A 26,693-nucleotide genomic window follows, 5' to 3' on the forward strand; every position below is an offset into this window, starting at 1 on the left:
AGACTGCTAGAAATCTGACTTCTTAAAGCATATACTGGATAGGGCCAACAAAATAACAACATATGAACAGTTTGGTTTTATTTGAGGAAACAAACACTTGTCATTGAGACTTACATTTTGTTTGAGCCTACAGACTCAAAGCGTTAATAGTTTTTGTTCTAGATAATGTTTTGTTACTTAAAACAACTTAAAAGCAATTTGTATCATTCAACATAGAACTACTGCAGCTCATCACAACACATGACCAAGTTGCCAACTCACTCTTATAACCCCTTTACATTGCAAAACCACAATACAATACAATTCAGCTTAACTTTAGAACATTAGACCAGCACTAATTCACAAATCTGACTATATAAGCGCATTTATCATTCATAATAATAGAGCACGTTAAGAATATTGTTTCTGAAGTAATAGAAAATCTCATAGTACCTGAGAATTCCTATTGTGGGTGTATAAGAAAATGTACCATTTCAGGTGAGCTGGTATATTTAGAACATTGATTCAAGGTTAATCTACACTGAAAATATCTGTAGGTATTTAACTCTCTACCTGCGGTGTTCAATTTCAACAATAACAAACAGTAAGCCTAGATGCTGAGACCACCAATAGCAAGATAAAGAAGACTGAAATCAGTCATCACAAACAAGCCCATGTTGTAAAGGCTCATGGCTAAAATAACATTTCTCATTTGAAACATTAGAATTAAAACCAGTATACTCACATGCTTTATAATACTTAAGGCTAGATCAAGTGCCATTGGTAAGAATGACAGATTTAAAAAATAAACCACAAATCAATAGATATGATCTTGTCACCTAAAAAGAAAGTTATTCATTAAATCTATTTCCAATGGTTATACACTTTTCCAATAATGTAATACCAAATACCTCAGGTTCATAAATACTTAATCATACTGACACGTTGTCACTCGACCGTATTGTGTCAGTACCCTAAGAGTTGAAGATAGTATTTATTTGGTCAAATCCTGTTCACTGAATAAATAACCCTCAGTGTCGTAACCCAAGTAATTTATGACTTGCATTGCAACCAATTCAGTTTCTGCAATTAAAATATAACTAAGCATGTTTTTCAATATGTCAGTGGATTGCATCAATACAGTAATAGAGAGGTCACATTGATATATTTACCAAGCTGCTTGGGTTACAACACTGCACAATATTTTAATTTTAATAGCACATTAAAACTGTACGTTGAGTGGTAATTTCAGTATACATACACACATATAGTATATACAAATGGGACAAAATGCTTACAGCTGCACACAGGTTATCTGTGCACTTCCATGTAGCACTTAAATGCCCCTGTAAATAGCCTACTGTGCCCAGTAAGAAACAGTACACACCAATGGGCTACTCCCAGTGACACACAGTGTCACAAACATTTTGGCATTGTATTTTCTTTAAACATTTTTAATAATATACTGTACATTTCATAAATATATTCTACAATCAAGAAAGATACAATTTGTATCAACAAACAAATGTCATTTCTAGACATTTTAGGCTTCGTCATTTGCGGCACTTTGAGGGGGGGGGGGGGGGGGTTAAAAAAAAATCAGAAATATACAGCACATGCTAAGACTACTGAAAATGAACATGCACTGAACATGGCCGAAGACCTTGATTCCAGATCATATTTCTGAAAAGAAACATTTAATCCACAAGTCTATAGAAATGACATCATCGTCATCCATTTGATATTTCATAAATGTTTTTCTACTTTTGTCATTTAGTTCAAGTTTGTTTCTGGGGATGAATTATTATGAAACCTTAAGTAAAAGGGGGGGGGGGGGTAGGCACGCAAACTGTAAGCCAAATGCCAGAAACAACCCTGACGGCAGCCTCGCATTCTGAGTGTTTCACAGGAAGAAACATTTAGGCAGTGTCACACCTTCTCATGAAGAGACAAGAGGCCCAACATGGCCTGCTCTTAGTTCATGAAAAAACAAAGTCAACAAAGCCCGAAAAACCTTCTGGGCAAATAACATTCAGATATGTTTTCTTTTTCTTTAAATGTGTTCATTTACATGGGTTGTCTCTCAGCATTAATAAGGAAATGGATGCTTGTCTTTAAAGCATTTTGCCGAGGAGACGTCACCAGTTCTTTAGCAATTACAAATAAGTCACGCTAAACACACTGAAAGTGCCATCCTGTGCCATTAAGTCACATGTCAGGTCCAAAGGTGCAAGACAAGGATATATACACACAGGTGCTCCAATGATGTCCATGTAACACAGTTACATTAAGGTAAACAGCCATACAATACAAAATAGGAAAGTCTTAAAAACACTGATGTGATGTTACACTACTACCCAATCAATTGTCTCCATCAAAACTATGATCACTTTATTATGACACAAGGTCAATGACCTATCTTTTTGGCATTATTTCAGCAGCTTTGAAATCTGAAGTGTTTTACATGGCTTTCATGTGTCATATGCTGTTATGTGCATGTGATTTAAATCTAATCTTTCCCAGTTGTAGTTTGGCTTGCTTATGTACGTGCACTCAAGTTCTACCAAAATAGTAGCTTTGTAAAATGAGATTGAGAAAATATAGGCTATATCATTCTACTTACAGTGCTTAACATTTAAAAAGCAAAAGAGACTGACCTCAACTACAATAGGATATTCATTGAAACCCGTTAAACAATGATTGGAGCAGTGAGGTCATTTGGATATAAGGCCATTAAATGTCAAAGTTCATGCTCTGAGGTATGCTTGCACTCACTACTTTCTGTCTTTTACCACAAATTGTTGCACAATAAACAAAGTCACATAATATTTACAGCAGTGTTAGATATGCACAATATGATCTCCATCATGGTGAAATCAAATGGATGACTAAAATTCAAATAAAACAAATCAGTTTTCCCTTACATAATAATATGCCTTTTAGCTGACACTTTAATTCAAAGTGACATATTCATGCAAGCATACATTTTAAATATGGGTGTTCCCAGGAATCAAACTCACTGCCCTGGCATTACAAGCGCCATGCTCTACCAACTGAGCTACGAAGGACCAACACTGATTTGGGTTTTCTGAATTTCATGAGAAATACTTTGGATGACAAATAACTTCAAATATAGAATACTAATACTATTCAGACAATTGTAGCTTATAAAATAAACTGAACACGCTCAATGACAAGACCTCAGCTTCGTGACAATAACGGCAGCAAGTTGCTGTGGGTCTGTCAGATGAGGGTTTTTCTCCATGACTGAGTGCACCACAAAAGCGGGGAAGATGTTGCAGAGGTTGCGATATGTTTGGTACTGGTGCTCTGGGATGACATGGCGCTCCTGGTGCTCGGTTTGAGGCGGGTTCTCCCAGGGAGACCTCCAGATTTGCTCCATCTTGTCAGGCATGCTGCGGACCATGACCCGCTCACAACATGGCTGCATCAGGCTGTTACTCAAGGGGTATGAGTGGTATCCGTAGGATTCACTTCCGCAGGGCAGCGGGTCCCAGCTGGCGTGCTGCTCGCGGCACAGAGGGGGTCTCCTCTGCCTCATGGGGTTACTCTCGTACAGCCTGGAGTCTGAGATGCTGTCCATGCGTGTCATGCCCAGGGAACGTCCTGGCTGCGACAACTGTGACGGCAGTGCATTCTGAGGTAAGGGGTAGTCTCCTGGGCAGCTGGACCTGGCCCCAACAACAGGGTGCTGTACATGTGGTGCCAGATGGGATATGGACTGCTTCCTGCTTGGACCCTGTTTGAGCTCCTCAGGCCCATAGCTCTGTACCCTGGTCAGGGCCTCGTGGTGGAATCCCCCATGGGAGAAGGCCTGCAGTCTGCTCTGTGCAGGCGACTGCTGCTGCCCCTTGAGGCTCTCATCCAAGCTACTGTCCACTGAGCTCATGTACAATTCCCCATATGAGAAGGAGTCACTGTTAGAGTGGCTGAGGCAGGGTTCTGGGCAATGCTGGCTGGGATTTCTCTGATAAACCCCATGCTCATGCTCCATGCTACAGAAGCTGTCCACGTTGTGCATGCTGCTCATGCTCATGTTAGAAAAATCACTAAGCATTGAGTAGTATCCGTGGTCCGTGCTAACAGAATCGTACTTAGGAAACTGTTCACTGTAAGTGACAGAAGCGCCATGGCTGTTGGTGACTAGGATGGGTGGGTGTGGGTACTGCACACTAGACATGTGCTCCAGGGAGCTGTGGGTGAACTTGAGGGAGCCAGGCACTGGGCTACTGGCTGATCGTGTGTTCAAGGCACCAGCCGCGTGGCTCTTTGCAGGCTGCATGGTGGGCACACTGAGGGCAGACACAAGAGAAGGCACAGAATTTGCCTCAGCCTTACGGATAGCAGACAGTTTATCCTCTGGCTCACAAGCAACAGAACGGATGCTAGGGTCAGACTGGCGCTTTGGGGTTACACGTTTAGCCTCATAGCCACTGTCCCCCTTAGTGGTTGGGGGTCCTGTGCCACACTTGGCAAGGGCCCCTTCGCTCATCGTCTTCACAGCAGATAATTTGGCAAATGCCCGAAGTTCATCAGCTACTGATCGCTGGGGCTGGTTTGCACGCTCTGGGTGGTAGTACTTGCATTTATGTCCATATGTGCATTTTTTCCCTGTGGATATATTAAAGAGCACCAATTAAACAATGTTGACATCAGTATTAAAACCACTAAAATACTATTTAATGGCTGAGACAGCCTACCATATGGACAAGGTTGCTTTTTGTGCTCTGGAACAACAGGGCGCTTGCGAAGAAAGTTCTCTAAACTTGGACCGTGTCTTCCCAAAGGATCATCAGGTGGCATGAATCTAAAACATAATAGAAGAATATACCTTGTCATTGTGCAGTTACATTCAATACTCAAGTCACTTTACAGGCACTGATGACTTACTTATCATTGACAAATGAGTACATCAACAGCCGCTCTTCTATGAACTTCTTCCACTCCGGTTTCTCATTCTGTAAGTCCCTGTAGTTGTCATTAGACACAATAATGCCATCAGAGTCACAAGCCAGCTTCACTATAAAGCGATCATCGTAGCAAACCACTCTCCTTCCTTGGACCCTCCGAGATGGTGTGAAAACCAGGATCTTTTCTTTCTCCAACTTCCGCAAAATGTCTTGATCTGTATAAAAAAACAGAAATAGCAGTGGAGAAATTTCAACACCAAACTTAGTAGGTAACCAACGTACCTGTTGTTTCTATATTTACACATAACATGTGTTACTGCAAATAAAATCTAATTGTAGCTTACCATCCAACTAAACTCAAATAATTGTTTGAAATTATCAATTTTTGTTTAATGATCCCAAAAACACAACCTCCTGGACCAGCAGGTCTAAATGTGGCAAATTGACATAGACATTTATTACCTGTAATAGGGGCATCCGGTCGCGACTGTTCTTTCCTCCAGGCAGGAACGAACACTGTAATGTCTTTATGTCCTTTCTCCACAAACCAATCAACAGCCAGTTGGATACCAAGGCAAGAGAAAACCTCTTTGTTTCCATGGCTACAGAACAAAACAACCACAGCTAGTAAAAGGTTCTATTGTAAATGTAATTGCACAAACATACATTTGGTTTGATTGTGTGCATCAAAGAGACTTACCTCATTGCCACATTTGATCCATCAATGACAATAGGCCTGAGATTTTCATAAGGATCAACAGAATCATCTTCCAGGGACACCTCTGGACTGACAGCCTCTTTGACACAAGAGCCTCCACGGGAGGCCAACGTGCCTGTGTTACTGCCGGCTTGAACTTCTGTCTCTCCTTTATTTCCAAGTCTTACAAGCTCAGCCAGAATATCATTGATGAGGGCAGCAGCTCCTAACTTGTTTAGCACGGTCTCCACTTGTTCACCTGAGTATCCCAGCTTTAAGGCAAACTCCATCTTGGTTTGGTACTCCTTGTCGTTGGCATGTTTGAGCACTGCAGCTGTCTTGCTGTCATCAGGACGATTCTCTGGTAGAGTGCTGCTCTGGGAAAAGCTTGGTCGGTCCAAGCATGGAGAGCGACAGAGCTGTCGATGAGGCTTGGTGGCACAGAAAGGCTCCTTCCTCTTACAGATGCCACTCTTCACCTGCAGGTCATGCTGTTGCTCAGACTCACACTCTGAGCTGCTCCCCTCCTCCGACCCCCCACTGGGTAGCTGGGCTTCCGTCAGCTCATGGGCCTCTTCCCTGCCAGGGTGTTTCTCCATTTTGATCTTCTCCACCATTGACCATGCCGTCATCACGTTCCTCTCGCCACCTGAGATGTCCACCACATGCTCCCTCACCTCCACTACAGCCTGTGAGTCATACTCGATGGCTGACTTCAGCGCAACCAGCTGTTTGTGTTGATCCAATGTTAAATGCTCTGTTTTTCGCTGAGCTGGCAAAGTTAAGGACTCTATGTAATCCTGTAAGAAAACAAAAGGGAGACTGGCAATTAAACATCAAACCTGTGAAGTGTCATCCCTGCAGTACAATACTCAATGCATACATGTATAAATGTCTTTCTAGCAGTTACCAATGCCTTCCTCATAACAAAGCATTTACATTTTATTTTTCACAAACCTTTATCAGTCAGAATGAATGAATATCCAAACTAAAGTGTTTTTTTCCAACCCTAACCAAAATTCTTTAACCTGAAATGAATGCAGTCCAAAAAAATAAAAAAATAATGGTTTGTCCTTAAAACTATTAATGTCAACCACTCATCAATATATCAATCATATTTATTTATAAAGCCCTTTTTGCACCAGCAGTTGTAAAAGCACTTTGTGACAAAACACCCAGCCTGAAACCCCAAGGAGCAAGCTACAACAGTGTTAAAGCACAGTGGCTAGGAAAAACTCCCCTAAGAGGGACAGAAATGTAGGAAGAAAGCTTGAGAGGAACCAGGCTCGGAGGGGTGACCAGTCTTCTTCTGGCACTGCCAGGTGAACATATTAAGAATACAAGTTGTAATAACTCATAAATACATGTGGGCTGTGTCCAGAGTTTATAAAACCTTATCCAGGTCAGAAGCATGACCAGATGGACAAGGAAAGGGACAACCCGGGGGGGAGGGGATGGTCAGCAGTGGCAGCTGGAATCATCAGGTATTGTCTTAATCTGCAACACAACCAGGAGGACTTTGGGCAGGGGCAGTGAAAAAAAGTTCTAGCGTGGTACTCAGGAGCTCAACAACAGTATATTGTCATGACAAGGTTTCAATTATGTTTAAGAATTCAATGTCATCATAAATGTCCAAGTCGTGCCACAGGTAGGTTTATTTAGACTATCCTGTTTTAATGCCTAATTAAGACGAGGTACAATTTCTTTACATGACTCTGGTCCTGCAATAAAATATAATTGCTATTTTTTACCCTCCCGATTTTGACATTCAGATAGAGGTGATTATCTTGCCAAGTCGTTATTGCTCAACCAGGAATGGAGAGTGTATTCCCCAGCCAACAACCCTGACTGAGGTTGCATGCGCCCAAAATACCACAAGGAGTTGCTAGAGTGCGACGAGACATGGAAGCTGTCTGACATACAGCCTCCCACCACAAGCAACGGCTCTGCAGGACTTCTGAGTAGAGTTAGCCTGCTGCAACAAATATTTGAACACTTGGCTGCAATGACGCAGCTCTTCTGCAAGGTAGTGACCACTGCGCCATTCAGGGGCACTGCTCAGTATTTTGATACATGACCATAAGGATGAGAGAATGATTCCACACCTGTTTGGAAGCACCTGGTCCTTTCATGTCTCTCCTAGGTTGCTATAGTTTAAAATGTTTAAGATTCAGATGTTGGGATAGTCTGAATATATGAAAAACTTTAGTTTGGTGTCGCTAACTTGAAAGATTCAAGAGTTACTGTTAGGGAATAATTTATGCAACTTAATACAGGTACAACTGATAATTTCACACATTTTAGGTTGAATTAGCTTAAACAGGAAGACCATAGTCTGTAGCTTGAACATCTTAAGAGTTCTTTTTTTTTTATTAATTCATGCTAATTAGGCACAATGTGCACATTTAATATTAATAATAATAATAATAATAATAATAATAATAAGGTATTCAACTTCTATAGCACTTTTCATTATAGACAATAATCACAACGTGCTTGATAAAGCAAAATGAAATGAAACGACTACGACAAAGTAAGTCTTGACTAGAATTTTCTGACAGAGTGGTTTTCAGTAGTTAGAATGACCATCAGAGGAACATGGCTTGAGCAGAGTGAGGACGAATGCGTTCAATGAGGGAGACGAGCAGGCAGCAGGCAGGCAAGCACAGCTCTCGGTCCCACCAGCACCCCACCATCTCTACCATCTAACCATGATTTCTCAAAAGCTGCCGACCCACTTTCCACTAACACTCTCCTCCTCGATGTTTAGCCTTTATCTGAAGGGTCCCAAGTTGTGCAAGTCGTTCCCCATGCTCACAGAATTATTAAACAGAATTATTAAATTCTCCCAAAACTTTAAAGTCCTTCGTACATTTCAGTCCTACCTACATCACCAAATAGTAGGTGAAACAAATTCAGACAGTAGTAGATGTTTTTGTGAAAGTTGGTATAGACTAAATCTGTTACAGAAAGTTGATTTTGTCTCTAATTTGAATGGTTTTGAGTCTACTGTTCATTTCTGCAAATTATGCAAATGTGTGCAAATAAATATTGTCATAGTCGATAAAAGTTTATACCAAATGTAAGTTTGGGTAGCCTAAACATGTATAAAACGTTTATTTAATGACTCCAACTTGAATGGTTAAAGAAATATTTTTGGGTTAGCTAATTAATCAAGCCATTCAATGCAAATCAATTTAGGCCTAGTCAATAAATACTAAGAATTTTTGTTGGGATACCCTAAACATCTAAAACAAGGTATGTTTGATGTTTTTTAGTTTGAATGTTTCTGCACATCGGTTATTGGCTTAATTTATACAAATTCCGTTAATTAATAGTCATACTTGAAAGATTCTACATTTGTAAGTGGGACAGTGGTCAAGTCATCGCATCACTGTTAGCTGTGTCATTGTAAGACAAATTAGAATATTCCTTGCGAATTAGCCCAAGGGTCCCACGCAGTTCACCGACACTTCCCATCCAATCTGACAGAACTTGACAATATCTGAACAATGGAAGAAACTGCCCAAATCCAGGTGTGCAATACTGGTGTAGGCACCCATGAAGACTTGAAGCATTGATTGTTGCCACAGGAGCTTCTACAAAGTACTGAATAAAGGGTCTGACTATTTGTACATGAGATACTAAAGTTCTTCACGTTCAGTCTATTGGCACACATCACAAAAAATGTTCTGCGCCCTAAGTGTGTGATTATGGCGTATTGTGTTTAGATGATGGATAATGTGCATCGGAATGAAATGAGTGCAGACATAGGAACTCTCATTCTGTATGTCCTTGCAGCTTCATAAACAGAAATATATATATATTTTTGTTGGGATGCAATATTTCATACTGGCACCAAAAACAATTCTACTATCACCAGCACCAGTTTGAAATAGAGCTCCAAACAAGATTGTCAGTAAGTTTATACACCTTCCAGGTCAGGAGTCAGGGAAAAGGCTCTGTACGCACGTTCCACCTTATGTTGCAGCAATCTCTCGTTGTTAATGTGAACAGAAAGTTGTATGTAGATATTATGTTGTATTATGTGATAATATTATAATGTTATTTAAATCAAATTGTTGTCACAACAGTTGATGTAGTCAAAATAGTGCAATTGATTTTTGAGTGCAAAAGACACGTAGAGGAAGGTGTTAAGGGAAATAATTTGTTGGTAGATTAATTGTTAAATCAATACCTATTGCACCAGGAATTTCTTGCAACTTTTTGATTGGCAAAGGAAGGCCATGTTTAACACATTGTTCCATCAGTGACCTTCCCTATTTTGGACGGAAGCGTCTTGGAATGAAATAACTGAAATGAGTTATTACCCAGGTCTTGCAGATAGTAGATAGCTACTTCTATTTGTGATTCAAGAGGCTCAACCCATGGCACGGGTTGCCTAGCAACACAGCCCTGTCATCAGAGCTAACTGCTTTTTAGCAGTCACGACTAACAAAAAACATGGCCCATCATTCTCTCTGCAGCCTCAACAAGATTTACAATGTAAAACAGAAACAATAAGAGGCAGAGAATAAATACATATGAAGAAAAAATATATTTAAAAAGATTCTCAGTTCATAGCTACATCTTTACATGTTTTGTACATAATCTGAAAGTAGGAGGATTATCTCCACATGAAAAATCTAATCTTAAGGTAATTACCCATTGATCAATTGATAACCACATAAAAACAAGATATATTGAGTAATCTTTCTATGTAAAGTAAAAAGGCCTACATTACATTCTAATTAATGGCAATTCTAACCAATTGGCTAACACAGATGTAAACAACAGATTGAATGCCTATCATACATTCTCAAGTTATTTACCTATTTAGTTAGTACGTACTGTATTCCCAACTTTTTGTTCACAGAGTTAATCAGGACAAACAACTGGCCTAAGAACAAATAGAATATATAAGCTATAAACACACATCTTTTCAACAACAAAATGTCATCACAGACACATCAACACAGATATTTATGTATTTGTAGGAAACCCTGTAGCTCATTCATCCAACAATTCTTGTGTAGGAATTTCCTGGGACTAAATGACATTGCTGTAGAGGTGCCAAGCTGCTTGAAAAAGACCCATCTTTCTTTCCTCCACCTCCACATTACAGGCTGAGACACAGCAAGTCCACAAGACTCAACTACAGCACATACTTATCCAGCCTTGTCTCATAGCAACACGTGGAGCATGTGCATTGAAAAGGACTAGATGCCTGGCCAAGCTGAGGCCCTATAGCTAAACTGCAAAGTACAAATATGCTGCAGCAGTGGAGAAACAACAGAACACTGTTCTGCTAACACTAATGGGTTCAACATAATGAGCACCTTAGCTACTGAAAGTCAAAATTCAAAAACATCAAGTAGGTGGGCCATTTGGAGGAGCTATTATAACCTTGCAGAATTAGTGACAAGTGGTCATACATAATTAATTAGGTATTAATGATCCAATTTAAGGTAATAACCGCTACATACATGGTCAACATAGACAGCTAACTAGCTAATCATTTATTTTGCACATTTGTCATTGTGTCAGGTTTTATAAACCAAGAGGCACAACATCCAAAGTGCCACCCAAGGTTATAAAAAGTGCCATCCAACATCCAAGGTTATAAAAAGTGCCATCCAACATCCAAGGTTATAATAGCTCCTCCTTGACTGCACCTAGAGACGGCTGTCAGTCCTGCATTTTTACTGAGTTACAGCCCAGAAAGATAATTCCCATTAATGGCCCATAGAGTGAGATAAAAAAAACACACTAGAAAGACACATTAGTCATTAGTGTTCACATCCAATTAATTATAAAAAAAATGTGTAGATGAGGCAGGTGTGTATAATTTTTTTAACCAATCAAAACAATGTATAGTTACTTTGGTGCTGTAAACCAGATACAATTGCAGGGTTTTTTCTGAATCAAAAAGGGGCTTAGGTGGTGGGAGTGGTCAGGGGCGATGTCCCCCTGTAATAATTTTAGAGGTCCTGCACTATCTTAATAATATTTGAAAACAATTTCTTAAAATTCTACAAATTCTCCAAGGATATATTTGTTATTTTAAAGCTAATTTCCTGTTATAAAAAAAATGGCCCATGAAGTTGACAGCATTACTAATAGGTAAACTAGTAATAAATTACTTGTATTCTAATGTTAAAATATTAAATACATACCTTATAAAGCCCCCATCTATTAAAGGCTTTATAACTATCTCCACTTGTATTAAGAATGTATACTGTATGTGACACGGTGGGAATGTTTAAGGCACTCGGTCCCATTCGGACCCCACGGGGCAACACTCCGATCCCACGCCAGCCTCCAAACAAAGTCAATTCAAAGGCAAAGCATTTCTTTATGAAAACTTACACTGTATAAAGCAGTTATGGGGGCCACTGAAATAAATGAGATTACTTTATATAAAATGTTTTATTAAAAAGTTTTGTCAGTGAAATGTTTAGGCTTTAAGGTCATGCTGATAACGTAGCTTCCATTCATGGCCTCCTACTCGAAGAGGTAAAGAGTGACGTTATTTTGCTTATTTCCCCATGACTTCACAGGCAAAATATAAAACCCAACCACTATGTAGTAAGAGTTAAGAAGAGTATATAAGCAAAAATAAAGCTAGACAATTCTTTTTAACAAAGAAACAATATACATAACACTGTACATTTGCAGCAGTTAAAACATTTTTTATAAAGAAGAGAACTGTTAACTAGCAGCGATCTGGGTAGTATGATTGAACATTTAGATATTGCAAGTATGGCAGTAATATACATAACAGGGTGAACTAGCAGCAATTGGTAGAGTAATTGAATATTACATATACATTTGAGTGCAATACGCTTATGAATGGTGGCATAGCATACTACAACTACGTAGTTGTTGTAGTGCCAAACATATGACCAAATATATGGCAAAAGGATAAAGCAATAATATGCATAATGTACATAGCAGCAGTTCAAAAGGAGTACTGTAAACTAGCAGCAATATTGGTAGTAGTACTGAGTATTGTAGATATGTCAAGTATGGCAGTAATATACATTAAAAATGTAAACTAGCATTTTGAAAGAGTAGGATGGGGGAGTATGAACAGTATGGTAGAAGCATTGAGTATTATAGATACATATGAGTGTAATGTGTTTATGAAAGGTACATGCAAAGGAATATTCTAATGCTCATTAATGGTACCTGAAAGGACATTAGAGCATCTGGAATGTTAAAATGTGATCTATAGGATCATGGATCAGTGTTGCTAGTTGAGGAGCCTTATGGCCTCAGGGAAAAAACATTTCTTAAATCTGGAAGTGCATGCTCTGATGCTCCTGTAGCATCTACAAGATGGCAGCAGTGTGAACAGACCATAGACTAGGTAGCTAGTCGTGACAGTCGTGCGTGTACAGGGAGTACAGGGAGGGGACTGAGTACGTAGCCCTGTGGGGCTCCAGTGATCAGGGTCAGTGCAGAGGAGGTGGGGTTGCCCATTGTCACTACCTGGGATCTGCCTGTCTGGAAGTCCAGGATACAATTCCATAGGGTGGTTTAGTCCCAGGGTCCAGAGCTTAGGAACAAGCTTGGCGGACACAACAGTGTTGAATGCAGAGCTGTAGTCCACAAATAGCATCCTCATATATGTCCCATTTTCCAGGTGGGAGAGGACGATGTGTGTCGTCAGGGCAATGGCATCTTCCGTAGATTTATTAGAGCAATATGAGAATTGAAAGGGGTCCAGAGTGTCAGGAAAGGTGGAGCAGATGTGTTCTGACAAGCCGCTCAAAGCAATTTATGATGGTGGAGGTCAGTGCTACAGGGTGATGGTCAGGCAGGTAATGGAAGGTTTCTTCGGTACAGGAACGATGGTGGTCTGTTTGAAGCAGGAGGGGACTATAGTCCAGGGATATGATGAATATGGAGGTGTAAACCTCAGCTAGTTGGTCAGCCTATCCCCTGAGGACACAGCCTGGAATACCATCTGGCCCTGGGGACTTCAGAGGGTTCACTTTAAAACCTCTCCTGTCAGCTGTGGTTAGGGACAGGATGTAGTCGTCCTAGTCCCCAGCAAGCCTCACAGAAGGAATTGTGTTGGTTGCCTCAAACCGTGCATAGATGGTGTTGAGCTCATCAGGGAGTGAGGCGGTGGAAAATGCCATTTCTTCCTTTGTATTCTGTGATGTGTCGCAGTCCTCCCCACATGCGTCTGGGGTTAGCGCTGTGGTTGTTAAACTCAAACTAATCCCTGTATTCTCTTTTTCAATCCCAGATATCCTTCCGTGGGTCATATCTGGATCTCCTTAAAGCTTCCAGGTACCCAGAGCTGTAGGTGGAGCTTAGCGGAGACATTATTATTTACCCAGGGCTTTTGGATGGAGAAAGCCCTGACATTGACCCTCAGGACGACATTGTCAATGCATTTGGAGATATGTGCTGAGACAGTCTGTGTATTCATCAATTTTCCCATCGGCTGCATCACAGAACACCTGCCAATCCGTTGTTTTACAGCAGTCCTGTAGGGCAGTAATGAATCCCTCATTCCAGTGTTGAACTGTCTGAGAAGAAATGTTTCCTGTTTTAGGCGTTGGGAGGAGAAAAACTGAGGTGTGGTCTGCCTTCCAAAATGCAGGGCGGGAGAGGGATTTGTAACCATTCTGTATTTGTGAAAAACAATGGTCAAGAGTCTGATCGTCCCGGGTAGGAAAGTTAATGTGCTGGTGGTATTTTAGTAAAAGTTTCCTCATATCTGCTCTATTAAAATCGCCAACAACAATAGCAGCTGCCTCAGGATGGGCGTCTTTTAGTCCATTTATTGCTCCATATAGGACTTCCTGTGTGCATGTTTTATCTGTCTGCTGGGTTATATAGACAGCTGTGATAAAACGTATCTGAATTCCAGCAGAAGGTAGAAGGGCCGTACCATTACAGACAGTATCTCCAGGTCTGGTGAACAACGTGAAGATTGCAGTGCAACATCAGTTCCCCGACATCAGTTCCCCAACGAGAGTTAACCATAAGGCAGACCCCTCCACCCTTACTTTTACCTCTCTCCAACGTTCTGTCCTGCCGGTAGAAAAGCCAGCAGGGATGACGCACAAGTCTGTCACCGTAGGATCCAGCTATGATTCCACAAACGCTAGCACACAGCAGTTTGCAATGTCAAGTTTAAAGTTAATCTGTGCGTGTAGTTCATCCATTTTCTTGACCAGGGATTGAACATTTGCGAGTAGAATGGTCAGTAATGGCGGATTGCAGGATCTCGTCAGAGATCTGCATAGGACAACGGCGTGTTTGCCCCCTTCTTTCTCTTCCCTCTGCGTATTGATGAACAGATAAGCAGCAGAACAGAAGAATTGCAGCAGTCACTCTGGTGAGTAGTGGTAAGGTCCGTGTTCAATGATGAATTAATTTCCAAACGTGTTCGATTAAGAGCAGATTGGCCATCCAATCTCACACATTAGTATTGTATTCCATCAAAAGTGCACAGATATTTAGTAATTCAATGCATTTCCGGCATTTTGTTCTTGGGCGAGCCAAAAGAAAACTTTTAGGTGGCCAGCCCAAAGGTTTCTATAGCAGACTATACCTGCAACCTGGATATAGACAGTCCATGAATAAGCCTATGGTCTAGTCATGTTTGACACAGTCTTCATTAATAAATGGTGTGTACACAATAGAGCCAAAAATGTATGTTTGAGATGTTTAACCCTAAACCTAACCCTCACCCTAACTCTTACCCTAACCTTAACCTCAATTAAGTAACATTTATGCCTGAAGTTAACCTAGATGTAATGACTAACCTTAACCCTTAACTTAACCAACAACACCTGGACCTTAAAGAAACCCCAATTCTAACTCAAAAATGAATTGTACATTTGACCCTAAACCCTGAGCCAGAAATGGACTTTTACCTCAGGAAAAGGTCCCCATGAATATAGTTAGACCTAAAACACGCGCACACGCGCACACGCGCACGCGCACACACGCACACACGCACACACTTTTTAATGGTACATTTATTTGAACAGTGAGAAACAGAATAACAACAAATAAATCCAGAAAAACAAATGTCAATAATTTTATGAATTGATTTGCATTTTAATGAGTGAAATAAGTATTCGACCCCTCTGCAAAACATGACTTAGTACTTGGTGGCAAAACCCTTGTTGGCAGTCACAGAGGTCGGACGTTTCTTGTAGTTGGCCACCAGGTTTGCACACATGTCAGGAGGGTTTTTGTCCCACTTTGAGGCTGACGTTTGGCAACTTGAACCTTCAGCTCCCTCCACAAATTTCCTATTGGATTAAGGTCTGGAGACTAGCTAGGCCGCTCTAGGACTTTAGTGTGCTTCTTCTTGAGCCACTCCTTTGTTGCTTTAGCTGTGTGTTTTGGGTCATTGTCATGCTGGATTACCCATCCACGACCCATTTTCAATGCCCTGGCTGAAGGAAGGAGGTTCTCACCCAAGATTTGACGGTACATGGCCCCGTCCATGGTCCCTTTGATACAGTGATGTTGTTCTGTCCCCTTAGCAGAAAAACCATGTTTGACGGTGGGGATGGTGTTCTTGGGACCATAGGCAGCATTCCTCCTCCTCCTAACACAGCGAGTTGAGTTGATGCCAAAGAGCTCGATTTAGGTCTCATCTGACCACAAGACTATCATCCAGTTCTCCTCTGAATCATTAAGATGTTCATTGGCAAACTTCAGACAGGCCTGTACATGTGCTTTCTTGAGCAGGGGTCCTTGCAGGTGCTGCAGGATTTCAGTCCTTCATGGTGTAGTGTGTTACCAATTGTTTTCTTGGTAACCATGGTCCTAGCTGCCTTGAGATCATTGACAAGATCCGCCTGTGTAGTTCTGGGCTGATTCCTCACTGTTCTCATGATCATTGCAACTCCACAAGGTGAGATCTTGCATGGAGCCCCAGACCAAGGAAGATGGACAGTTCTTTTTTGTTTCTTCCATTTGCGAAATAATCACACCAACTGTTGTCACCTTCTCACCAAGCCGCTTGGCGATGGTCTTGTAGTCCATACCAGCCTTGTGTAGGTCTACAATCTTGTCCCTGACATCCTTGGACAGCTCTTTGGTCTTGGCCATGGTGGAGAGTTTGGAATCTGATTGATTGCTTCTGTGGAAAGGTATCTTTTATACAGGTAACAAGCTGAAAGTAGGAGCACTGCCTTTAAGAGTGTGCTCCTAATCAAAGCTTGTTACCTGTATAAAAGATACACAACGACGAGTTCAAGGTGTTGACTTTGCCTCCAAATTCCCCAGATCTCAATCCAATCAAGCATCTGTGGGATGTTCTGGACAAACAATTCAGATCCATAGAGGCCCCACCTTGCAACTTACAGGACTTAAAGGATCTGCTGCTAACGTGTAGATGCTAGATACCACAGCACACCTTCAGAGGTCTAGTGAAGTCCAAGCCTGAAGGGTCAGGGCTGTTTTGGCGGCAACAGGGGGACCTACAGAATATAAGGAAGCTGATCATAATGTTATGGCTGATTGGTGTACACACACACACACACACACGTTTGTAGAGCTACCCTCATGGGGACCAGAAAATAGAAATTGCATGCTCCCTTGCCCTAATCTTAACCCTAAACCTAACCTTAACCTCAATAAAGTAAAATGTATCCCTAAACTTTACCTAGATGTAATGCCTAACCTTAACCCTAAACTTAACCAACAACGCCTGGACCTTAAAGAAACTAATTAAATTAATTGACCCTAAACCTAAACCCTGAGCCGGAAATTTACTTTTGCCTCACTGGGACCTGGTTTTACTATATTCACTGGGACATTTGGAGTTTGGAGTCACTTAGAAATGTCTTTGTTTTTGAAAGAAAAGCACATTCTTTGACCATTAAAACAACATCAAATTGATCAGAAATACAATGCAGACATTGTTAATGTTGTAAAAGACTATTGTACATGTAAACAGCTGATTTGTTATGGAATATCTACATAGGCGTAGAGGTCAATTATCAGCAACCGTCTGTCCAGTGTTCCAACGGCATGTTGTGTTAGCTAATCCAAATATATCATTTTAAAAGGATCTGTGATCCTTAGAAAACACATTTGCAATTATGTTAACACAGCTGAAAACTGTTGTGCTGATTAAAGAAGAAATACAACTGGCTTATTTAGACTAGTGGAGTATCTACAACATCAGCAATTGTGGATTCGATTACAGGCTCAAAAAGGCCAGATAAAAATAACTTTCTTCTGAAACTCATCAGTCTATTCTTGTTCTGAGAAATGAAGGCTATTCCATGCGAGACATTGCTAAGAAACTGAAGACCATGTTCAACGTTGTGTACGACTTCCGACAGAAGGTCGATAGGAATATTTTTGAGACCAATTCAAACACTATATTGAACAAAGGAAAGCCATATCTACCTGCCACTAGTGTGATCAAGCAATCAAGTAACAAATATGCCACAATAATTGCTACAAAACATGAACATTTAATTAGACAGCAGCCTCAGTCAAACCAATAATGTAATTGGTTAAACGCTCATGATAACGTCTCAACATTTTTAAAATGCTGCTGTGGTGCACATTTTTTAAAATATCTCCAATCAATCATACTTATTCAGAGAAAGAAAAAAACACCACAAATAGTGTCTAAGCTGTTACTGCAGCTAAAGGTGGCCCAAACAAATACTAATTGAAAGTTTAAGAAAGCAACATATACATGTATTTTCTTACAAATATTTCTCTACATAAAACCAAAGTCAACTTCACAGATTTTTAGTTTTAAAATAATATTTCAAACAGAACATAATGTAAATGTACCACTCTAAATTCAGTAACATGTCAGAATTAGTCTAGTGCCTGAAAAGCACTAAGAATTAGTAAGGGGTCTGCAAGGCACTGCATTTAGATGAAAGGGAGAGTGACAGTGAAAGTGCAAGTATCTAATTAGGAGATTAACCTTCTAAGGGGGGTCTTAATGTGGCTAGCATAGTCCTTCTCTTCTTTGTGGGGCTGATGGAATACTACTGAGGACCACAGTAGTCGTTGTTATAGTTAAGCCCAAAATATTCATACCCATGCCAAGTTTTGAGCTATAGTACATTTTTATTTGACCAATAGGTTTCTTCTGGCTGGAAATGACAAACATGTGACAAAACACGGTAAGACATTGTGCTGGAGACAAATGAATAATGTAACTATTTCTGTTACGTTAGTGAATGTCTCTAATTGCTGTTAGGTACCAGGATGAAGTCCACAGACCCATTGTCAGACCGTAATCTGGTGCAATGGGCCCTGGGTTCCTCCTGGTGCAGGACAATGCCCGGCCTCATGTGGCCAGAGTGTGTAGGCAGTTCCTGGATGATGAAGGCATTAATGCCATTGACTGGCCCTCACCTTCCCCAGACCTGAATCCAATTGAGAACCTCTGGGATATTATGTATTGGTGCATCGTACATCGCCAAGTAGCGCCACAAACAGTACAGGAGCTCACTGATGCCCTGATTCAGGTCTGGGAGGAGATCCCCCCGGAGACCATCCACTGTCTCATCAGAAGCTGGGAGTGCATACAGGCATGTAAGGGCCATACACACTACTGTATGGCCATATGAGTTGCTGTGATGAAATTCACGCAAGTTGGAACAGCCTGTGATTTCAATAGTTTACTTGTGAGTGAGTTTGAATCCAGCCCTCAATTGGTTGGTGATTTTGGTTTCCATTTACCATAGTTATGTAATTTTGTTCTCAACGAATTACACAATGTACAGTAAAGATTTTGATCTTTAATATATGTCATTTATCAAGACCCGATGTGTGATTTAAGTGTTCCCTTAATTGCCGCGTAAGCGGAGCCAGCCTAGAAGAGTGAATGTCTCTTACTGAGTGACTCAATGAGTGAGTGACCAAGTTACCTTTTATTTATTATTTGTGTATTTTCACTTTGATGTTTTTGTTGTAGCTATGTCTCTCAGATGATGCCGATTAATTCTGTTCCTAGTGTTGTTATTGTGTGGCTGTCGTTGGTGACTGAGTGTCTGACTGAGTGACAGACTGACTACCCCTTGTTAAATAGCGTAGTGGTTACAGAAGTGGACCTGCAAACTATAGGTTGAATCTACTCAAAGTCAAAACAAATTATGCATGAGGATTTATTCAGGATAAACAAAAGATTTGCTGGCTATAACTTCAATATCTACATTATAGTAAGCCTAAAATAAAACTGTTCACCGTTATATTGCAACTGTTTCAGATATTCAAAGTACGCATCAGTGCATGCAATTTGGGTCAATATAGATAAAAACGTAGCTGGCAATAAAACCTTCAGTAGGTACGTTATAGTAAGCCTAAACTAAAACTGTTTACGTTTATATAGTATTGCAACTATTTCTGGTGGATTTTCGAAGAACGCATCAATGCATGCTTTTTGGGGAAATATAGGCTTTATCAAAACCCTTTAAGCAGTAAAAGAGTAGGGGTTTCCACGATTCTCTCGTCTTATCATAACTTGACGAGAAAGTCAGTTATTGTATCAATGTCATTCACAAATGAAAGAAAAACAAATGTTTTTGTGCCATGAAATGAAATAGCTTTGGCAGGGAAAAGTTCATCTTGAGTCTCACTAGCAAATGCTCAATTCTTATGACTATTCCAAGTAGTAAGTAGATAGTAGTAGGCCCACTACTGGCTAATAAACAGCCAGTGGCAAAAGCCATACAGTACATAGATGTTATTTGTGGTGGAAGTAAACTTAATAAGTAACGTTAGTCAGTTTAACACAATGATTAATGGTGTCTAGCTAAATACTCAAACTTGGCGTGATGTTAATGCGTAACAAAATGATCTAATGTCGAGACACTTTTCTGATGAGGTACAGTAGTATGTCCCAATTGGTCCCAATACTGGCATACTAGCTTACTATTTACAAACCCGTACGTACTTCACCATAATCCGTGAAGTACGTACTTGTAGTATGTGATTAGAGATTCAACCAATGCTTTAGATTTCCTCGTAGTTCACATAGCTTCATAGTGTAGTGGTTAGCAATTCAACTGTTATTGTATGGACGACAATCTACAGTAAACTTTGTACAACAGTACACTTTAGTTTCGTTAATAAATGTTATGTCAAAATAAATAAAAGATCCATTTGGAGACAATACAGAGCTGAACTGAGAACCAGCAGGCTGTGTGGTCTTGTGGGAACATCCCTGACCTTCAATATTTCAACCCCAGTTCAATTAAGAGTCATATTGTAGAAATCCGTTCAATTAACAGAGAGTCGGTTATATAACATCATATAAACTTCACAAGATAAATCACAAAATTGAGAGGTCCTCCGCTTCATTCAACAATCATTAAAGACGCGCGAAATGCATGTCAAAGAGCGCAGCAAATCGAAATGGCAATGTCGGAACTGTGTTTCCTCCACTTAAGCAGCTGAAATCCGCAGTGTGGGAATATTCTGGATGAAAAAAAACTAGGAGGCACCAACAATGTTGGTGGTTACCCAATATACAAAGCGCCTTGGAAAAAAGTGTTGACTCAGTCGGGGAACACTTCAAACCTGAAGTTCCATCTCCGTGAGCATCATCCCATGGAATATGCAGAAATCAATGTAGGTGAAAATACAATATTGGCAAATAAATTATAGACTTACCTTTCATGAATAACACAGCCAGATACAATACATTTACCAAGTTTTGTAATGACTCATTAGGTTACTAGGTTGGCTCACATCATGTTTGCGCTGTCCGCAACACCCGCAGCAAACAGAGTTAAGCATACAGGTACGTCAATGCGTTAATATTTTTTAAAACAAGGTTTACAAAGTGCTTTAGGCCTACAGAAACTTGGCAGTAGTGGGAAAAAAAACTATCAATAAACTGCGAATTAAAAATGTAATAACTAGGGTCTTACTGTACACCTAAACGCTTTTTGAAAGCTCCAAGTAAAGTTAGCTGCTTACACACTAGAGTTTCCTCCAGAACGGACCTTAGAGCCATAACTATAGCAGCGAAAGTAGCCTAGCACAATTGATGCAGCCTCTTAAATATGGAAAACGCAAACAAATTGGCCAAACCTTTGTGCCTTTCTTCATTCAGTGAACTATGGCCAATTTGTTTTGTTAATATCTTTATAATTCTTGAACGTTGTGTAATTAACTCCAGGTACTCTGACACCAGCATTATTAAATCCTCCATTGTTGCGATAGTGACAAAAAGCAAAAAAAAAGCAAATATTGTACACATCTTTGTGGGCGGTAGCCACCTTGCTCCAGCTTGCCGCTGCCGTGGCCGTTAGGGTCGGTAACCGACAACTGAACCGCGAGAAAAATCTGCCTACAGATGAATCCGTCTACAGTACCATGTGTACACCCATGCAGGCTCAAGGGATTGAGCACCGCGCCGTAAGCAGTTTTGCCGCCAACCGCCTTACTCCAATAGAAAGTCTGAGACCTTAACCGCCACCGCGGCTCATATGCAGGTACCTTTGGCTTACAAGCCAAAATGTCTTGTTTTTATTAATTATTGGCGGCAATTAGGGCGGCATGCAAAGAGGCAGAAATGTTGAGCGTTTGTTTGGGGATCGAGTCAGTGATGTCATTCACGTTTTGGTCAACATCTACTGTGCCTTGTCACATCAGTTCGCCAAGTATGTTAATATAATAATTTCAGTTAGTAATATGTACAACTGAAACTAACTCAAATGTGAAATATCGGTTTAGTACATGTTGTGATCCAAATTAATACAGTCTAGTTTAACAGCACACATAACTTTTTTGGGTGTGGAACTAAATTGGTAAACAAGAGTTTAGAAATGAAGGACGGACCTTGGAGGCATAACTATAGCAACTGAAGTAGCCTAGCAAACTTGATGTAACATCGTAAATATGGCAAATGACAAGCCCAACTTTTATGTGCGTTTTGGGAATTATGGCCAAATCATTTTGTTACTATCTTTATAATTTGTGGACGTTGTGTAATTTAACTCTGGGTACTCTGACACCAGCAAATACTCCATGGTTGAGTTTCGGTGGCAGGACCAAATATTGTGTGCGTTCCCGTTGGCGGCAGCCACCTTGCTTCTGGTTGCTGCAGCTGCCAGGGTAGGAGGCAAAGCTGCTGTCCAGGATTCATTGAACTTAATGGAGGAGGCAGCGGTTGCCAGTTCCGATGTGTAAGCCCCTAGGTTTGACATCATTCGACATGGCAGCATTTGTCGCAAAAGATTAGAAAAACAAGAATGACTTGCTCCACGCATGAAAGTCACTGTTTTTGTTTATTTAGTTCGTACTCACTAGTGCAGGTAATTGTTAAAGGTTACTTTGGAGTTAAGGCTTCTCAACCAGCAACACTGATCAATGATCATATCGAACACATTAACATTTAAAATGTTCTGATGAATTTTTATGTACATTCAATATACATCAGCATATTTTAATGCACCATTCATAGGCATATTACTTATATTTATAATATTTAACATTTCTATCCATATTTTCCATGTACCCCATTCTACACTCTTTGGAATTGCTGCTAGTTCACATTATGATGTATATTTTTGCTTTATATATTAAATGTTTTTATTAGGACCTTCAGCATGCACTGGGACGGTTTGCAGCTGAGTGTGAAGCGGTGGGGATGAAAATCAGTACCTCCAAATCCGAGGCCATGGTCCTCAGTCGGAAAAGGGTGGCTTGCCCACTTCAGGTTGGTGGAGAGTGCCTGCCTCAAGTGGAGGAGTTTAAGTATCTAGGGGTCTTGTTCACGAGTGAGGGAAGGATGGAACGGGAGATTGACAGACGGATCGGTGCAGCTTCTGCAGTAATGCAGTCGATGTATCGGTCTGTCGTGGTGAAGAAAGAGCTGAGCCGCAAGGCGAAGCTCTCGATTTACCAGTCAATCTATGTTCCTACTCTCACCTATGGTCATGAGCTTTGGGTCATGACCGAAAGGACAAGATCCCGGATACAGGCGGCTGAAATGAGCTTTCTCCGCAGGGTGGCCGGGCGATCCCTTAGAGATAGGGTGAAAAGCTCGGTCACCCGGGAGGAGCTCAGAGTAGAGCCGCTGCTCCTCCACATCGAGAGGGGTCAGCTGAGGTGGCTTGGGCATCTGTTTCGGATGCCTCCGGAACGCCTTCCTGGGAAGGTGTTACGGTCCCGTCCCACCGGGAGGAGACCCCAGGGAAGACCTAGGACACGCTGGAGGGACTATGTCTCCCGGCTGGCCTGGGAACGCCTCGGTGTCCCCCCGGAAGAGCTAGAGGAAGTGTCTGGGGAGAGGGAAGTCTGGGCATCCCTGCTTAGACTGCTGCCCCCGCGACCCGGTCCCGGATAAGCGGAAGATGATGGATGGATATTAAATGTTTACTGCGTAGATGTCGTGTGCCATTTCACAAGAATTTCATTGTTCAGAATGATGCTATGTTATTCGGTGCAATTGATAAATAAGTATTTGACTTATTGGTGTTAATCAAACATATTTCATACATTAGCAATTTAATTGCTAATACTGTTAGCAATAGGCCTACACCATAATACTGTGAGAGTGTAATACAGTGATATTTTTAAGACGGTTATCAGACCTTGAAAATCTCATAATGTTACACCCTTAAAAGGTATAAATGATTTGCACATCATTGCGTTCTGTTTAAATTAGCATTTTACAAAGCTTCCCAACTTTTTTGGAAATGGGGTTATAATTCTGAAATGTACATGTTACATGCTATGTTAACAACAAATTACTATGGAGGGCACTCTAGTGTGATCACACCGGTGTGATCCTATGTGTCAAAGGTTTAAACATATTTCAGAAAATACTAAACTAACAAATACACTATGTTTCAAAAAAATAAGAAACGCAATTTTAGAAACAAATAACATGGTATATTGCTGCCACTCCTGTGAACCATACAATAAAAGAACACAAACACTGGCTTCAGGAGGTTTCCGGGTTAGAAGTATCTTACGCTGGAAATTAGTCAATTGATCCACTCTGGTAGGCTACGGTATTATACATGTTATTGCTGCGCGCTCTGGCTCCTCGCACCAACTGCTGACTACACAAGTGAAGTTAAACTCAGTTAACCTCAATTTCTGGTGAAGACGTGAACATAGAAATGCTATTTTGGAGCCACCAATCCATCAAGCATTCCCATCAGAGCAGCCCGTCAGTGAAGGGCTTGTATACAGGCGCATCTCAAAAAGTTAGAATATCGTAATTCAAATCAAGTGACACCTTCATATATTCTAGATTCATTACACTAAGTGAAAAATGTCAAGCCTTTTTTGTTTCAATCTTGAATAAGGCTTAAAGCTCATGGAAATCAAAAATCCAGTATCTCAAAATATTTGAATAAAAAAATTCCTTTCTACTTCAGTAGTGCCTAGGTTGGTGTGCCTTGTGTTGACCAAAAACAATTCTGCCTTATCAATTTAGATAAGTAAACTTGTCCTATAGATTATTTACAAGGTTATCAGATGGCGAAAAGCTATTTAGTAAGCCTAGATGAAACATAACTTATTTAAACCATTTAAAAAAATTCCCTATGAAAAAATGAATTAAATGTGAACCGAAAGAGACATGTCAAGTTGTGTCAAAGTTTTATGGGGATTATGGCTCATTCTATTTCAGTCAATACTTTGTTCTGATTGGCATTCTTCTAGACCAGGCGTTATTTACCTATAATAAATCGTATATTCAGTATAATTAAAAATGTAATGGTTTAATTGGTTAAATTGGCGAGTGTTTGGTTACCAAGGCAACTACAGTAGTGTAGCTAGCTTGAGATGTTGCTAGCTACTTAGTGGACTTTTAGTTGCAAATAAGTTCAAGTATAGCAATGATATACATGGGAACTTGTATATTGATGCTTTATGTGGAAAAGAATGCATGACCTGAAATGTGTGTTACACGAATGGTTAATAGCGGAGTGCATACATATTGAACCCAGAGTTGATTAGCTATGGTGTGTTATCATTACTTCGCCCGATTTCACAATTTAGCTGTATATGCTATTTGTGTGTACTAAGAATTCTCACAATTGGATTACTGTCACTAAATGAATATTTATGTGGTCGTTTTTCTAAACATAATAAAAAGATGTTATGTTAATCATGAGGGTGTAGCTACTGTATATGAACAGATTCTATAAAATGTCATGTTTCTAAACATGATTTCAGCTCCACTTTAAGTTAGCTTGTGCGCCTCAAACTATCTAGCTAATATGCTAACAGTAGCTAACTGCAACTAGTAACTTACCATCTACCATATAGAAAACAAAAATTTACGTTTTCTAATTAACATACCATTGAGTTCAATTCAGACAATGTCAAACCTACCACAAAAAAACAGATTAACGTTGTCGTATTAGGCCAAGTTAGCTAGCGAAGCTACTAACAAAATTGCCTGCTAGCTAGCTAACGTTAGTTACGTCACCAGTCCAGAGACAAACTAGCTAGCAACCTAGCTAACGTTAGCTAGATGGCTCATAGACGGCATCGACAGTAGCTTACCAACTACTGTAGCTAGTTAGCAAGAATAGAAAACAACGCGTTAGCGTTCGAGTAAAGTTATCTTACTTTTGCCTTGGTGCAGTCATCTTCCTCGCCCTCCGCGACACGAACTATGACATTTGCGCTGTCGCAGTTTGACTCAGCGGATCCGTAGATGACCCTCACGCGGAAAATACGCTCAATGTACGGGATGGAGCGATGAAGCAAAGGGCCTGCATTTGCGGGCACTGCCAGCTCCAAAATCATCTATTATGGTAAATCAACGACCCACGAATACAACGCACTCAGCTGTCTAAACGAATTATTTAACTGTATCTATGATGTCATGTTCAGAAAGTTCCACATTGGGTAAAACATGATACATTTAAGTTAGCTAAATAGATAGTTAGCCATTACAGTCTATTCACAAACATTACAGAAAATAAACATTGCTAGCTAGCTAGCAAGCAAGCTAGCAAAATATAATTCACATCCCCTCCCTTCATCATTTCTGACTACCTCCTACAGACTGTCTCTTAGCAACAAGTTGAACGCCCTCTGTCGCTGACTGGCAGTGAAACTGAGGAGAAACCGGGCGTGTATGGCCATGC

The 26,693-nt window shown here is 40.5% G+C and overlaps 1 protein-coding gene across 1 annotated transcript; it reads right to left on the bottom strand.

The window, feature by feature from the left end:
• Positions 1–56: 56 nt before the first annotated feature.
• Positions 57–26,615, bottom strand: zc3h12b (zinc finger CCCH-type containing 12B). The gene is made up of 6 exons (XM_010865006.4): positions 26,170–26,615; positions 5,611–6,407; positions 5,373–5,512; positions 4,891–5,125; positions 4,701–4,807; positions 57–4,611 (listed from the first exon to the last, which is right to left on the bottom strand). Exons 1-6 carry the CDS (start codon positions 26,347–26,349, stop codon positions 3,167–3,169), a joined length of 2,904 nt encoding a protein of 967 aa, XP_010863308.1. The 5' UTR covers positions 26,350–26,615; the 3' UTR covers positions 57–3,166.
• Between the last annotated feature and the right edge of the window lie 78 nt (positions 26,616–26,693).

This window comes from Esox lucius, chromosome 7 (assembly GCF_011004845.1).
Source record: "Esox lucius isolate fEsoLuc1 chromosome 7, fEsoLuc1.pri, whole genome shotgun sequence".
Lineage (NCBI taxonomy): Eukaryota > Metazoa > Chordata > Actinopteri > Esociformes > Esocidae > Esox > Esox lucius.

What these genes read in the sequence shown, in the direction of transcription:
- zc3h12b (XM_010865006.4), bottom strand. Translation starts at nt 26,349, where the DNA reads ATGATTTTGGAGCTGGCAGTGCCCGCAAATGCAGGCCCTTTGCTTCAT. An exon ending in GGATCAAATGTGGCAATGAG is followed by an intron (nt 5,513 to 5,610) that starts GTAAGTCTCTTT and finishes TTTGTTCTGTAG; the next exon opens with CCATGGAAACAAAGAGGTTT. An exon ending in ACCGGATGCCCCTATTACAG is followed by an intron (nt 5,126 to 5,372) that starts GTAATAAATGTC and finishes TTTTTTATACAG; the next exon opens with ATCAAGACATTTTGCGGAAG.